Below are 14,735 nucleotides of genomic sequence, written 5' to 3'. Positions count from 1 at the left end.
ATTTTACTCAGGCCAGGGTACAGTTTACAGCATTTGTTTGCAACTGTCCTCCGAAACTTGGGACTGATTATGTGGGCCAGTTTCTGGAACACTCAAAGCTTGTAAACTGAAGGAGGTGAAAAAAGTTGCACACCACAGAACATTGTACTGGCCTGTTGCCTGTCCCGTGGTGACACCGTGTGCCTCTAGAGAACAGACGCACACACACACTGCTGTGGGCTAGGAAGTTCCTCTGTGTCAAAGAGTGGTGGTCTGTGGTGGGCATATACTGGTGGACATACTTCAGTGGTGGGCAATACCACCCGAATGTTTTACAAAAGAGACATAAGTGTATTACGAAACATCAAGTGATTCTGTCTTTAGATTCAAAAAGCTTTGCTACAGCTTGAGGCCATGTGTACACTAGATTCTAGGAAAAGATCTGTGGAGCAAAGCAGTCGTTGAGGGCCTTGCACTGAACACATTTGAGGGCTATCTAGGGCTTAGGAGTAGGTCTGGTTCAGTCTTGTGAATGAATCGCTTGTTAGTGCTTGGCACGCAGAGGTGTGTTCCGGTCAGTGTAGTTTTATCCCCAGTCTGTGCTATGCAGTCCAGAGATTGTGCCATGTTATGGGCCAAACCTAGGAGGTGAGGAGGACCATGAGAAACCTCAAAACTGCGCTCCCTATTGAATTAAAGTGTGAATGTAGATGCACCACTGTAGATTCTCGTTAACACTATCACAAAGAAATGAGAGAAGGAAATGGGAGAAAGCACACGAGGGAGAAGTAGGAGATGTCAGTGGAGCTGGAAAGCTGAAATGGAAATGTTTTCAGCACTAGGGTCTTTTTGCTCTCACTTGGCATTGACATGGGATTTTTCATCCCCCGAGCTTCTCAGGGAGGTTCCCCCAACTCTGTTGTCCCTCAGTGTAAGAACCAGAGCCCTGTATCAAGAGAATGGACCTTCATTTTGTGCTGAGGAACAGGGAGACGATCAGTGGGCTGGCAGCCGTCCCTCTCCTGTCATGGTGTAAACAAGGACATCTCCTTAAAAGCCACCTGACTGGGCTAGTCATAAACTTGAATTTTTTCTTACTGTAGTCATTTAACCCTGATTTGTAATATAGTGCCTACAGCTACTGCACAGTATTTCTCTATGGTGAGAAAATTAGGGGTTCTTTTCCTCACAGAGGAAGAAGGTCAAAACTACTTCACATTTATGAATGCAGAGGAGAATGGGCATAGGGGCATCCACTATAGGGTAGCTGACATGCTGGAAACTTGTCAAGCTTATACAAGCTCTCTCACAAAATGCCTTACAAGAGCTATGAGCATTATCTCTTACTAATTTGAACCTACAAAGATTTGATTGCTAATCTGTAATGCTCCCAGTTCCCAGGGATGAAATTTCATTCAGACTGATACATTGATAAGGTGGAGGTTGTAAGATGGTAGAATAGTGGTTGAAAGAACTAAACCACACTTTTAGCCCTCAGAAAAGAGGTGTGGTTTCATTTCAAAATGCTTTCGCTGTGCAATCTGTCTCCAAGAAAAGGTCCCAGCAGTTTCTTAATAGTAAAGCACGGGATTATAGATGTGAATCATGTTTTGTCTCAAACTGTGTTCATACACCCCATGTAGTTTATGCACTTACCCCATACCATGGATTATTAAACCAATGAAGAAAACTACAAAGAGATGATGAGTGTACCAGAACACCTCATAGCATGACCTTCTGATGGGCTCAGTGGATGAAGTCATGATCAGAATTAAAGCCACAGTTATCACAACTCCAGTTATTCCAGCTATGGTAGTTAGTACCTCTCCCGTTGTGTTCTAGAATGAGAATACATTATTAGCATTAGTATTCATAGTTACTGTTGTTAAAATTGTTGTTTTTATTGCTACTACTGTTACTGTTGTTACTCTTGCAGCTATTACATAAGAAGCCAAAATCTAAGATATATTTTCAGCATAGGAGCAAAACCAGAACAAGACATGGAGGCAAGACAAACCTCCATTTTACTACAGAAGAACATGGAAAAATATTCCTCTGCTCCTTCAACACAGGCGTGTCCCAGAAAGATGTGTAAATGTTTGCTGCCACTTATTTGTTTCAGGAATTGAAAGGAGGAAATTAGGCAGTCTTATTAGTGCTTTTACCTATTTTGTTTATGTAAAAGTGTCTCAGAAGAAAAAGGAAAATTATTAGAGAAATTAAAAGAACAAACCTAGAGATATTATAAGCAGAACAGCAGTAGAAACCGTCTTATTCATGTGAGGGTGATAAAGTGAGGTGCTAAGACATGTGAATCCATAAAGATGTGGGGTTCTTCTGTGCTTGTTTTACTTCAAAGTCTGTGGGGTTTAGCAGCCCTGAAATCGTGTATAAAAATGGCATACTCTCATTTACATAAACAGCATATCTCATTTACCTCTTCCTTACATTTACCTGGAGATACATTGAAAAATACTTGGGTTTATTTTTTAAAATACATATTTATATTTACATTTTTATGCTTGTCAGTGACGAAACATTAATATGCTGGGCTAGAACGTGTTCCTTCTTGTTTATGACTCACAGACATCAACACAGGTCTCTTACATCTGTCTAAACCCACCAAAATAAACTGAACTGAGAATGAAGATGTATTTTGAACACAACAGTCAGATGCTGATCTCAGTTATAAAGTGCAAATTGTGAAGAACAGCAGTAAAAATCTCACATGCAAGATGAGAGTCAAACTAAATACGCCAGCAGAGTGTAAATGAAGTCCCTATTTGGCCTGCAAAGCATATCTATCTGTTTTCCGGGTGCTGTTGCAAGATGCGGGATGATGAAGGAGCTCAGCATGCCTTCAGGATCCTGAGTTGGTTGTACAGCTTAATACACTAAGAGAAAAAAAAACCCCACCTATATTGTACTTGTAAAGTGCACTCATTTGATATGGAAATCCTAGAGGTGATAAAATTCCACAATGCCATTTTTACAGTCCCTTTTTACAGTAAAATCATTCTTTCAAATGTTCACACTTGACAGCACACAGTACATTTTCAAACTGGTGCCTGTGAAGAGTGTGTTCAGATCTTATTACATATTAACAGGATTGATCTAGGTGATATTTTGAACATTTCCACTACAGTGGCTAGTTTGAATGTTGAGATGAAACAAGAAAAAATGTCAAAGACACTTAGTACATTGCTACTACAGGAGTAGGATGAAACTGAAAAGAAAGCCTAATTGTTGGTCTCAGAACTTTCTTCTCTGAAGTTAGAAGCAATCTTTTATTTGCTTTCCTTCATAATTTATTAATTCTGAGTGTAACTACTGAGACACAAGTGGGTGATAAAAGAAATATAAATATTACAGTAAAATCTGGGCTGTAAATTGGAAGATAATTGTGGGACATACTACTGTGAGAAATCTGGGAAAGGATCTCAAAAAAATGCTAGCCTTCCTCCTCAGGGGTATTTAGGATCTTAAAGCTAATTGAAGGCCTACCTCAACAATTAAATCACCATGTGAAGGCTTAGTGCAGAAAAAAAATGCGTACTGAAAGATGATGGGTTTCCATTTAGAGCTGTGAGCTTAGTTCTGTTCCTGGGGAATATCTCACGTGCATGTTGTGAGAGTGGGCACCGGGCATACTGAAAGGATGTGCTGCTGAGTCCTTGGCTCGCTGGCCTGTTCTGATAAACCTTACTATTTTGTCAACACTAACACGAAGACTTTCATATTCATACCATTGAGACTGTTAATTTGTTTGATTTTCTTCAAACCTGAGAATTGTTCAATTTTTTGTTTTAAAAGATGCAAAAATCACACTATCTAAACTGGAAAGAAACTGAGAAACAGTAGGACAAAATGTAACTGCAAAAGACTATCAAATCCTACTGATGGTTGTCCAGCCATCATCTCACTTTGTTTGTTGTTCCAGTGGAGTACACACCACTGACCAAACGATGTGCAAGCAGTCGTTATTGCATGCTGGCTATGTGGGAATTTGCTGAAGAGCAGGAACGATATGTGTGGGAGTCTCACCAGGGCCGTTTCAAACCTGCAGCGTTTAACAGTATACAACTATACACAACCAAAGATATAACATGTGTGATGTACAGTATAATGGAATAAGGAAAGAGGCTGATGGACTTTTGCAGGTTTTATATGCACACCTTGCCGAAAGGGTCTATTTTTCTTGATGTTATGAGTGTTATGAGAGCTTATAATCCTGTTTTGAGATAGCTAAGGAAGTGGACGAGAGTCACACTCACTATTTTCCCCAAAGCAAGCAGAATAACTTATTTGCAGGACTGATGTGCCCGTAGTCCTGCTTGGCTCTGAAGAGCAGGCAGTGGCACCAGCTTCCCCGGATACTGCTTCCTGTATGCAGCAAGGTTCTGGGTGTTTTTGCATGTGCTCTTCCCAGGGCAGCCACACTCCATGTGTGACAAGGCAGAATCAACACCCAGATTGGGAAGATACTGCACAGCCATGGGGAGAGACAAATAGCAACTGTGAAAGAAATATTGTTAAATACTATTGCTGGGGGTGGGGGTGTTTTTTGGTTTGATTTGTTCTGTTTTCTCTTTTTTTCTTTTTGGAAAAAAGTTGTGTTTATTCTATGTATTGGTAGTTCAGTTTAGTTTTTCTTAAAATTCTTTGCAGGTTCATTTCATTGTCTGCTATTCACAACACTCCCTATCCCTCCCCCAGCTGTCTCTGACAAACTAATTAAAATACTGTAGACATTTCTTTGAGCTTAGTAACCTGAAAATTGCAGCTCTGAGTAAGTGTTTTCAGCTGAAATTGAGGTTAACCTTTGGCAGCACCTTCTCACTCTGGTTAAAAGGCTTTGAAATACAGTTTTACCGACAATAGAATCCACAGAGGAAAAGTTTTTAGATGATGAAAACCAAAAAGTGACAGCTTACCGTTTCATAGGTCCTGATTGGGTTCAAGTAGCTTTCATTTGGGCTCTTGCCAAGGCCAGAAAGTTTATTCCGTAATTCCCCGGCTTCCTTTGACTGGCTGGTATGATACCGCTCAATGTTGATCAAGTGAGCAACAATGTGGATGGCTGCATGAGAGAGAGTGGTGTGAAATTACAGACACACTTGTATGTGTCCCAGTGCCAGAAGAAACTTCATTAAGCACACTATGATCTATTAGAAAAGCTTGGGTGTGAATTGAGAGCTTTGCATGGGTTAAGCTGACAATAAAGTGAAAATTATAACCAATTTGTGTCTAAAAATGAAGCTTCACATTGGAGAGAAGAGTAGTAGCTCCAAGGTCACCTCCTATGTTTACAGTCAACTTTCCTGCAGCCTTCAGTGTCATCAAAGGAGGACCCTCTTGAGAGATGATAGAAAGGCGTTTGCCTCACATTTTAAATTGTTCAAAATGAGGTAAACTAATTAAGGTCCCTATTTTTTTATTAATATGCTAGGATGTGCCATGGTCTAATATTGATATGCAGGACACTAACTTCTTTGTTTTAGGCAGAGACAAGTTTGCAACTTGCACCAGGAATATTCAAGAGATGCATCCAAAATCTCTCTCCTGTTAACAAGTAGCTGTAGCATTACTTTATGAAGGTGGGGCCTGGGAAAGCCACAGGAACTACAATTTTAATGGAGAAGTCTGAATCACAGTGTTAGCTCTGCTTTGCCTTGAGCACCATATATCTTCTCTACTTCTGGCCTGCTCCTAAAAGGGGTGGTATATGAAATGGTGAGTTTAGAAAAATGCCTTAGAGTGAAGTAAGAACTCCCCTGTAATTCTTTTCCTCGTTGGAAAGATGACAATTTCAGGAGATGGAAGAAGGAAGGACTTTATTTTCAGCTAACACAGATAATGTTGTAATCATGCTAGGTGCAGAGTTTCAGTTTTCAGTATGAGAGATTCTCAAATCCGTTACAGGAAAGTTGTAATTAATGCAAAATATTAAACACTAAAGGATGAAAAAATGACAATGAAAACTAATTATATGTTTACTGTAGAGCTATTAGGATATGCAATTTCTGATTTTTATAATTAGCTTCCTGTTATCATCTCTCCTTCAGTGATTATCTGTTCTTGTCCCTGACCATTTAAAAAACCTTTCTAAAATGTGGTATTTGTAGTAAACCAAATACGATCTGCTTCCCCGAACAATATTCTCTCAAAAGAAGGTGATTTTTTTTCCTTTTTCTTTTTCTCTTTTCTTTTTTCCTTTTCCTTTCCTTTTTATTTCTTCTTTTTAATTTCTCCTCTCTTCATCCTTTTTTATCTTCCTTCTTTCTTTTTTTCCCATTTTTTAGTTGTAGCTATTTGCACAAAAATTATATCTTACCGTGCTAGTCACTGTGTAATCCTAGACAAAAACACAGGATTAAATGCATAAAGACTTTGGTGTTGCTAAGTTTTTTAGCTTCCTATCCACTTAGTGAGCTTCCTGACTCTGCATGCCAGAGTCCAGCTCCTCTACAGCACCTGGGGAGACCTTTGGACATGGGAAAATGAGTTAAGGCAGGATACTGGCAATGGCAGTGCTTAAAGCAGCCAGTGCAAAAAGTCCACTCTTCCCCTTGACAGTAGGTTAGCCCATGTGTCCAGGCTGGAGAGAGGTTACTTTCACTCCTCATCTGAGATGATCCTTCTAGAGCAGTAGATGGGCCCTGGGTGGTTGACTGACAGGTTCCACTTAATTCAAAACATAATGGTATCTTAGGGACTACCCCCTGCCACTCCCTAACACCTGCTTTGCCTCATTGCCCCATGCTTCTCACTGGGAGATGAAAGATCTCATTTTGAAATCCTTGTTGCATTAAATTTAAAGTAGGGTTTAACTGAATCACATGTCCTAGTCACTAGGCTGGTTGGTTATTCTTGTGAGTTGTCTCCTGATGAAACCTTCAATAAAAATAATCAAATATGTATTGACACAAGTGAATATCCTGAGCACCCAAACTGCAGAATCAAGCTCCCATTTTTTCTGAAACTTTGGCCCAGTGAACAATAAATTATTTATACAATCTGGAATAGTTTCAGCAGAATGGAGACTGAGTCCAAATGGGTATGAACTGCACAGAGATAAAATGAGCCTGGAAATTAGAAGACAGACTCAAGCCATCAAAGGAATGAGACTAAAATAACCTTTCAATAAACAGGATAATGGGATCAAGCAACCTAAGCAGCTTTCAGCCGAAGGCTGGTCATTTTATGAAATAGCGTATGACGTGACCGTGAGCATTAGTGGGTATTGGACTCAGTGACCCGGCATGTCCTGTGTACGTTGTTATGGATTAGGTGCTATGTGTGAAACGACCTGGCCACTGTCTGGCGGGAGATGCTCCCCGGAGCCTGCACGTGAGAGGGTGCTCCCAGCACCTTGGCAGTGCTGGGACACTGGAAGAAAGCTTGCACAAGGCTTCAAATAGCGAGTGAGGTGCATGGATTCAGTCTCTCAAAACCCAAAAGCCTGAGAGGCTCTGAGCTGCAGGGTTTAGGTGGCAGCTGTGTGGGGGCTGTGGCAATCTGTTCCCCAGTGTACAACTGATGTTTAAGCAGTATATAAACACTGCTTGTGTATTTAAGTGTAACAGCACTTTTAAGTGCTGAGTGGGAAGGGTTGGAGGGAATCCTTCCTACAAGGGGCTTCTTTCAGAACAAATGTTTTGGCCTCGTAAGGATGTTATCAGATCCAGCTGGAAGGGAACCAAGTCATTGCTTGATGAGGACCTGATTTCTCTGACATCTGAAAGAGCGCATTTGGAGGACAGGAGTGTGGGGGCGTGGACTGCTGTCTGCGGTAGGTTGTGGAGTTATGTGCTGCATGTAGTCTGGTAATGGACTACGGGAAAGACGAGAGAAAACTTTCAAAGGATGGAAGGCCCTGACACTGAAACGCTGAACAGACTGCTACTGAGCATTATATCACGGCATCTGCTAGTGATTACAGGTGCAGTCAGTAATGGAACTTGGGCCTCTTGTCCTCTGTGCTTGCAGGATACTCAGATAGCACAGCCTTGGGACCAGAGAATTTCACACAGTTGTGATCCGTAGTGCTACTTTACAAAGGGTTCCCCTTCACCATGTAAATTGTCCTTGGTCACTTAAAATAGCAAAATTGAGTGGAGGTGGCAGTTCAAACCTGTGTTCAGAGCATACGTGCTTCCTTTCACTTCAAAACACAGATATTTAAAAATTGATACTACGGGTTGTGAAATCTTCATGTGAAATGATGACATTTCTCTTGTTTAGAAGGTTACAAAATCTTGCACTTTCCTCAAAGTGAAGGATTACATATGACTAGTACAAATTTCAGTCATGTCAGCGACAGGAAACCTACTGCTAGCTGGTATATGCTGAGTGCTGAGAATGAAATGAGGTGGTAGTTTCTTCCAGACAGAGGTCCACATTTCCTAACACAGTATTTGAACAGAAAAAATCCTGTGGCTTGAGTAGACATAGCTTCCCAAGAATATCTCAAGCCTGAGGTTTAATGAAGGGTAATCATGTTGCAATTTTTCCCTGGAGGAAGAGATCTGCTTTCTGCAACTTAACCTGGTAAGATTTTTCCGCAGGCTGTTAGAGGACAGTGTTTTGTCCATCTCCATATTGTTCTGCTTTACTGTGTTACTGTCAATAGAAACATCATCATACCCTCTTCTTTGGAATTTACCACATCTTCCCTTTGGGTGACATTCCCTCCAGCTTTCATCTAACAGGTAGAGGATATTACAAATGTAGAGGACTTCCAGAATGAACAGGAGAGGTCTTTTCTGCAAGCTGTTCTGTGGTAGCTCTTAACGTACGGAGTATAATGATACACTGGAAAATATTAACATTCATCCTAATGATGTACTGAATATGTACCTGAGACTACCATGATCTTAAATATTGCCTAGAGTGTTATTAGATTAATATTTCTGATGATTTTTGTGTGCTGCTAGGAAAAAATGATGCAATCTAGAAGTGAATTATAGCTGGATTTTAAGAGTATTGCAAAGATCTAATTCCATTTTCAGTGTGGTTCACTTAATGTACAATAGTTGTAGCAGACTAAAAACTCTGGCACTGGATACATCGCCATTAGCTAAAATATTTTATATCCCTGAAGTGCATTTTCTGAACGTCCTTTGCATCTGCAGTGTATAGAATTTACTAAGCAATTCAAAATATAATATGCAGATTTCTGAAATCTGAGCTTACAGCAGCTGGGCTTCTTTTCCCTCCACTACTTGGGTAAGTTAACCATGAGGGCAAAGTTTAAGGGACTACATTTCAGGATTTTTCAGTTCAATTTTTTCCTCATTCTGCATAACTAAATATAAAATACAGAATAACTCGTGCAATCTTTTAAACAAAGTTCTTTTTTATAACTGTGCACAAAGACTGAAGAACCCTGACTGTTGTTTTTACAACATCTGGAACCTCTGAAGCACTTAACACACATTAATTTGTATTTGACCTCAAGATGTTCTGTCTAGTCCACCTCTGAGATCAAATAAAAGGTTTTATTGGAAGGAGGGAGAGAGGAAAAGGGTTGCTATTAGAGCATGGTGTTTACTGTACGTATTCTTAAATACAAAGAGATGTAATTAAATTATCTTGAAAGTCTGGTCAATTTAGCTAGTCTTATTCAGCCAATTGTGCCTTCAGTGAAGCATGTACAACTCTCATCGAACTAAACAGAAATTGCATGTGTTTATCTGAGGACGAGATTTCACTCTTTCTTTTTCTGCATGCCTGTACAGGATAATAATCAGATTGGAGCTTACTGCTAGTAGTTAAATGTTTCAGTTAACCGACACATCATGAGAAAAGTAAAGGGTCAAATCCTGGCCTTTCTGCCCACAGTGAAGAGAACAGCTTTGCAAGCAGCTAGCCCAGGGATGGGGAATACTGCCCTGGATCACGCCTGGGTTCTTTTGTCACCCGCTGCCTTATGCCTCTTCTAATTACACAGAACTCTTAATTCAGCTTCATGCCACATCTGTGGACCGAAAAAGTGCAGGTTATGTAAAACTTACAATAGTGACCACACAAATACTTGCACTGGATATTTTGGGCTTTTTTAGAATGGTAAACATCAAAGAAGAACACGACTTGGACCATTTTTTGTCCTAGCTGTAATCTTATAATCTTTAACGTAGTTTTCTTCCTAGTATTTACACTAAGGCTGGATTTAAACAATCTTACTGAAGAAAAAAATGCAGTTTAATGGATATTTGATTTTCTGTAATTTCTGGGAATATAACACTGAGATACCAGGCAAACCTCTTTTGAAAATAAGCATCTGCTTCCCTGAAAACTTCTGCACAAAAAAGTGACTCAAATCACCAAAGACCTTCACATAGCCACCACTACCAAAATGTGGTTGAAAATGGAAAGGTTTTTCTAATATTTTTAGCTATAGACTTTTCAGTGCTTGTCAGAAGCCAAACATACCTGGCATCACTATATTTCTGTCTGCATTTTGCATGTTTTTTAAAGAAATCACACTGTTGGAATTTTTAAGAAGCAAGATCCACCATTTCAAACAATCTAACTACAAAGAACCTCACTGTCCTTCCCCTGCTTTCCCTTAATTGCTTAAGCATGATTCATATAGTAATTCAAAGACCATTGCAGCAATACATCTATATAACCTTTCTGCAAGCATCAAAACAGCACAAGAAGCAGGTTGTTCTTCAAAATATGCACCCTATGTCAAAGTAAAACAAAAAAACCCCCCAAACATTCCTCCAACACTCCTGACTTCAGAAAATGCATAAATGTACTTGAGAGGGTAAGTAAGAGGGTAAGGTAACAATACAGTAAGAGGGAGGAGTTGTGCAAAATGTCATTTACTATCTCTTGTAGATATCTTTAGGTTTCAGACAACTGCCTCAACTGAAAAGTCTCTTTTGCATTAGAAAGCATAAAACGATTTGCACTGATCAAACTGGAAGTGTATGAAACTATGATTTTATTCTAGAAGGTCTATAAGGAAGGTTTATTAGTGGGTGAATAACTCCCACATAGCTCTTATCACAGTCAGGCATGCAGAACGCAGGAAGCCAAACTAAGCAGAATTCCTTTTACTGAATTTTCAGTGATGCCCTTGATTACAGATAGCATTGTTTACTCTCTCTCTTTCCTCCAACTTCCCTCTTCCACTAGTCTCTAATTATATCCCTTTATGACCTGACCAATTAAAGCCTGCTCTTGAATCTCTATTAGAGATGATGAAAAATTAAAGGTACAGATGTTCTTTTTCCAAGGCTATGCGCGCCTCAGCTGAGCTGTCTGCGTGTTACAAGCCAGACAATACTAATGTTGCGCTGACTATTTTTAGCATGCTATTAAATAAATATGCTGGAATAACACCACCTGGCAAGCTGAGAGGAATACATGTTACTTTAATATTAAAGGAGTCTACAATTTTATATTCTGAGGCTAACCTTACTGATCTGATCTGCAAATTGGTTTAACTTCCTGCTGCCACATTCAGGCTATTGATCATACAGGGAGAACCTTCATTTAACTAAGAATTACTAAATTGCAATAGACTAATAGGAGTTGACTACACTTTTGTGTAACAAAAGGCAATATAGATAGTCCTTGGATAAATAATGTGTCTGTTGAGAGAAAAATGGCATCTATTTACACATCGTTTTAACACTGTTAGATTTCATAAAAAGGGACTCAGGATACTGTGGGTACCTCTTTACTGTGAAACGTTGCTCTTCTGTCACAACATGTGCTGTAGATTGTATTTCTTTTTATGAATTTGAAATTTAATTTCAGGCAACTGAGTTTCTCACCATTCTTTGCCCAAGTCTGACTACACAATGATGCAGTGTTTTCCCAAATATTAATAGTTGTTTCTCACTTTTCTGTTAGGGAAGCATGAGTTCATAAGTTGTCATGTTTTGTTCATTTGACTTCCCTGTATTTTGTTTTCTTCCTCAAATGTCTCATCAACTATTTGTCCATTTTGCATTACAACACAAATAACAACCCAACAACAAACCCTCATTTTCTCCCTAGAGAGTGACTGAATTAAATAATAGTGCTTTCTGTCATTTCACATCAGCTCCTGTGTCTTTTTCCTTGGAATTACTGAAGCCATAAAGTAATCACTTTTCTGATAGACTTGCACTTCCCAAGCTGTCCTCCTTAATGCACTAGCAAACATTTTTATATTAATATAAAAACCAAAAACATAAAAAGGTTTGACTGTGCAGTTTTGCTTTCTTTTTGGAGCATGACAAATTATACACCAAGTAGAAGCTGGTTAATTTACATTCCTGGGTTGATTTGTTAATTAAAGAAGCAGTGTTGCGTTCTGTAGGAATCTGCTTGCTGCTGAAACTGAACTCTGATAAATGAACGGACATGACAGATAAGTAAATCATCATAATACACTGTAAGACACAGGTTCTCATTCCCCCAGCCTTTCCTTCTGAATTCTTTAGCACTACGTACAAAGGACAGATTTTAGTTATTGATTCCTCATGACAATACTGAATTTATATTTTTGTTTCACTGCATGGGTACATTAACAACCCATATACACAAAAGCAGCTCCCTCATGTAGAATGAAAGAAATACGGGGACCAAGTTCCGTCCTGACAGCCTAGAGGTAGAACTGTAACCCTGCAATGGCTTATGCTTGCAAATAACCCTGAGTAACTCCTATCTCCTTCATGTTTTCTAAAACAACTATCTGCCCCAGATACCTCTCCATCTCTCTGTGCTTGGGTTGCTCATACTGCCTTTCATTCTTCCTTCTTTACACATCCCTCTTCCCCACACTATCTCACGTTCCTCTCATGTCCTCTGGAATTCCTGCAAACTTCAGTCTTCTCCATGACCTTTAATGACTTGCGGAACAGGCTGTTCTTCCCAGACAGGCAAATGAACATCTATAGCTCAGTAAGTCACCAGGACCAGAAGAAGAGATGTCTTCTGATATCAAGATGCAGTTTTTCCCTTAAGGGAGGCATTAGTTCCCTGTACCTGTCGCCTATTTAAACAAAAATATTTAGGAATTAGAATTTGTTTGTGAGACAGCTGCTTGTCTCAAATTCAGATTAAATTTATTTCCTGGTTGAAAAATTATTGAAGGTGTAGTGGTGGACAGATGAGCGGTGTGACTTGTAAGCACCATTTCTTTAGGAACTCAGACTGTAATGCTATGTCATCTCCACGAATATCTACCCTCAAGGATTTATTGAAAGTTATTTGCACTAAATGTTAAGAGCATACAAGTTGTTCACATTAACTAAATGACAGTTAGTAGTTACTATCCACATTGAAAATTTATTGACTTCACAATCAAATTATTCTCAAGCAAAAAAGATTACAAATGGTTAATAGGATGGCACTGCTACACCTATTTAAAGCTGCAGTCACCAAATGATTGCACTAAAATAGCATGTCTCAGAGCAAATGGGAATTACAGCATTAGGCAGAATCACTGTGAAATTCAAAACATTTCAAAGGCAAGGAAGAAAAAAAAACCAAAGCTTACTTGTGTTTACAGCTATTCCATAGGCAACCATCTTGTGAAATGCGATGCTTTTGTCAAGCTGTCTCCTCAGTGCTCCTCCACAGCACTGGGTGAAAAAGCAGACCTTGTTTTACATCATTCCTATTACTATTTACAGCTCACATTTTGGAAAGGAGAAGAGAGGAGTTCAGTACATTTAAAAATTGTATGCTGAAGGAGTTCGGTGTTAGTTTTGGGCTAGCCTTAACTTTGGGGCTCAGGTAGCTGTTTCCGGCATAGTGACCCTCCAGGTTTTCTTAAGCAATTCAACCTATGCAAGGGGCTTAAAAACAGGTTTGATGAAACTCCACTATGTTTAGCTGTGATTCGTGAGTGGTTTATCTGTGCTGGTGATTAACTAATTTGCCAAGTATAAGGACACCAGGCTGGGCCATTTATGCTTTGTGATCTTGGATTTAGCTGCATGAACACAGCTGAATTGCTGGCAGAGCCAGCTTGCAATGAAAACATTTTCACTGCTTTCATGCAATGCACGCTCCAGGAGGGTGAGGCTGTCTAGACCTCAGGTGGTTGCATGCTTATGTGTTACTGAGCCATCTTCCCGTTATTGTAAATGCTCAGTGGTGGTGTGCTCATGGCCTGCTGGGTGCCTCTGTGCAGAGCCAGCCTGGCGCTGGGGTGGATGGCAATCAGCCGAAACTAACACACTCTGTTGGAACCTAGACAGCCCTCATGGACCTGATTCAGTCTCTGAAGGGTGTTGTGAGTATCTGGATTCCTCCCTTGACCTGGCATAGTGCCATGCCAAAGAACCTGGAATTTATCCACATTGTTTCCTAGCTAACAAATTTTCCAAAACTCTGGAACACCATGAGATGCAATGCCAAGACATAGTAACTGCTCAGAGAGCCACTGGATCCAGCCCTGCGCTGACCAGGCTGGAGCCAGTCAGGTTGCTCTGTACTATGCTCCACAAGAGCAGAATATTGTCCAGAACAGCAAAATATTTATTATCTGTGAGAAGAGTTCCAGTTCTCTGAGTTCTTACTTGGCATCTGAGTGGGCATGCATATGTTTTTTGTTAATTCACAAACTGATTTAGAAGTCCAACAAGACTCTTTTCCTTAAATGCTCAGTTCCTATAAAACAGAGTTGATTCCCAGCCTAAAGACTGCTTGAAATGTAACTCCAGCTCTGAAGAAAAAAAATGCAGAACTGAAATAACAACCAGTTTACAATAAAATAACTTAATGTTATGATTTCTAAATTCCTG

The 14,735-nt window shown here is 39.7% G+C and overlaps 1 protein-coding gene across 1 annotated transcript in view; it reads right to left on the bottom strand.

Moving 5' to 3' along the window:
* Positions 1–14,735, bottom strand: part of NOX3 (NADPH oxidase 3) — a 39,079-nt gene that overhangs the window by 22,444 nt on the left and 1,900 nt on the right. The window contains exons 4-6 of the mRNA XM_010131932.1: positions 13,484–13,568; positions 4,914–5,059; positions 1,636–1,817 (exon numbers count right to left, since the gene is read on the bottom strand). Coding sequence (XP_010130234.1) covers positions 1,636–1,817; positions 4,914–5,059; positions 13,484–13,568 — 413 coding nt within the window. The remainder of the gene's footprint in view (positions 1–1,635; positions 1,818–4,913; positions 5,060–13,483; positions 13,569–14,735) is intronic.

Source organism: Buceros rhinoceros, unplaced genomic scaffold, assembly GCF_000710305.1.
Source record: "Buceros rhinoceros silvestris isolate BGI_N320 unplaced genomic scaffold, ASM71030v1 scaffold6872, whole genome shotgun sequence".
NCBI lineage: Eukaryota > Metazoa > Chordata > Aves > Bucerotiformes > Bucerotidae > Buceros > Buceros rhinoceros.
Note: the sequence above shows the minus strand (reverse complement) of the source record. Positions and strands in the feature narration are given on the sequence as shown.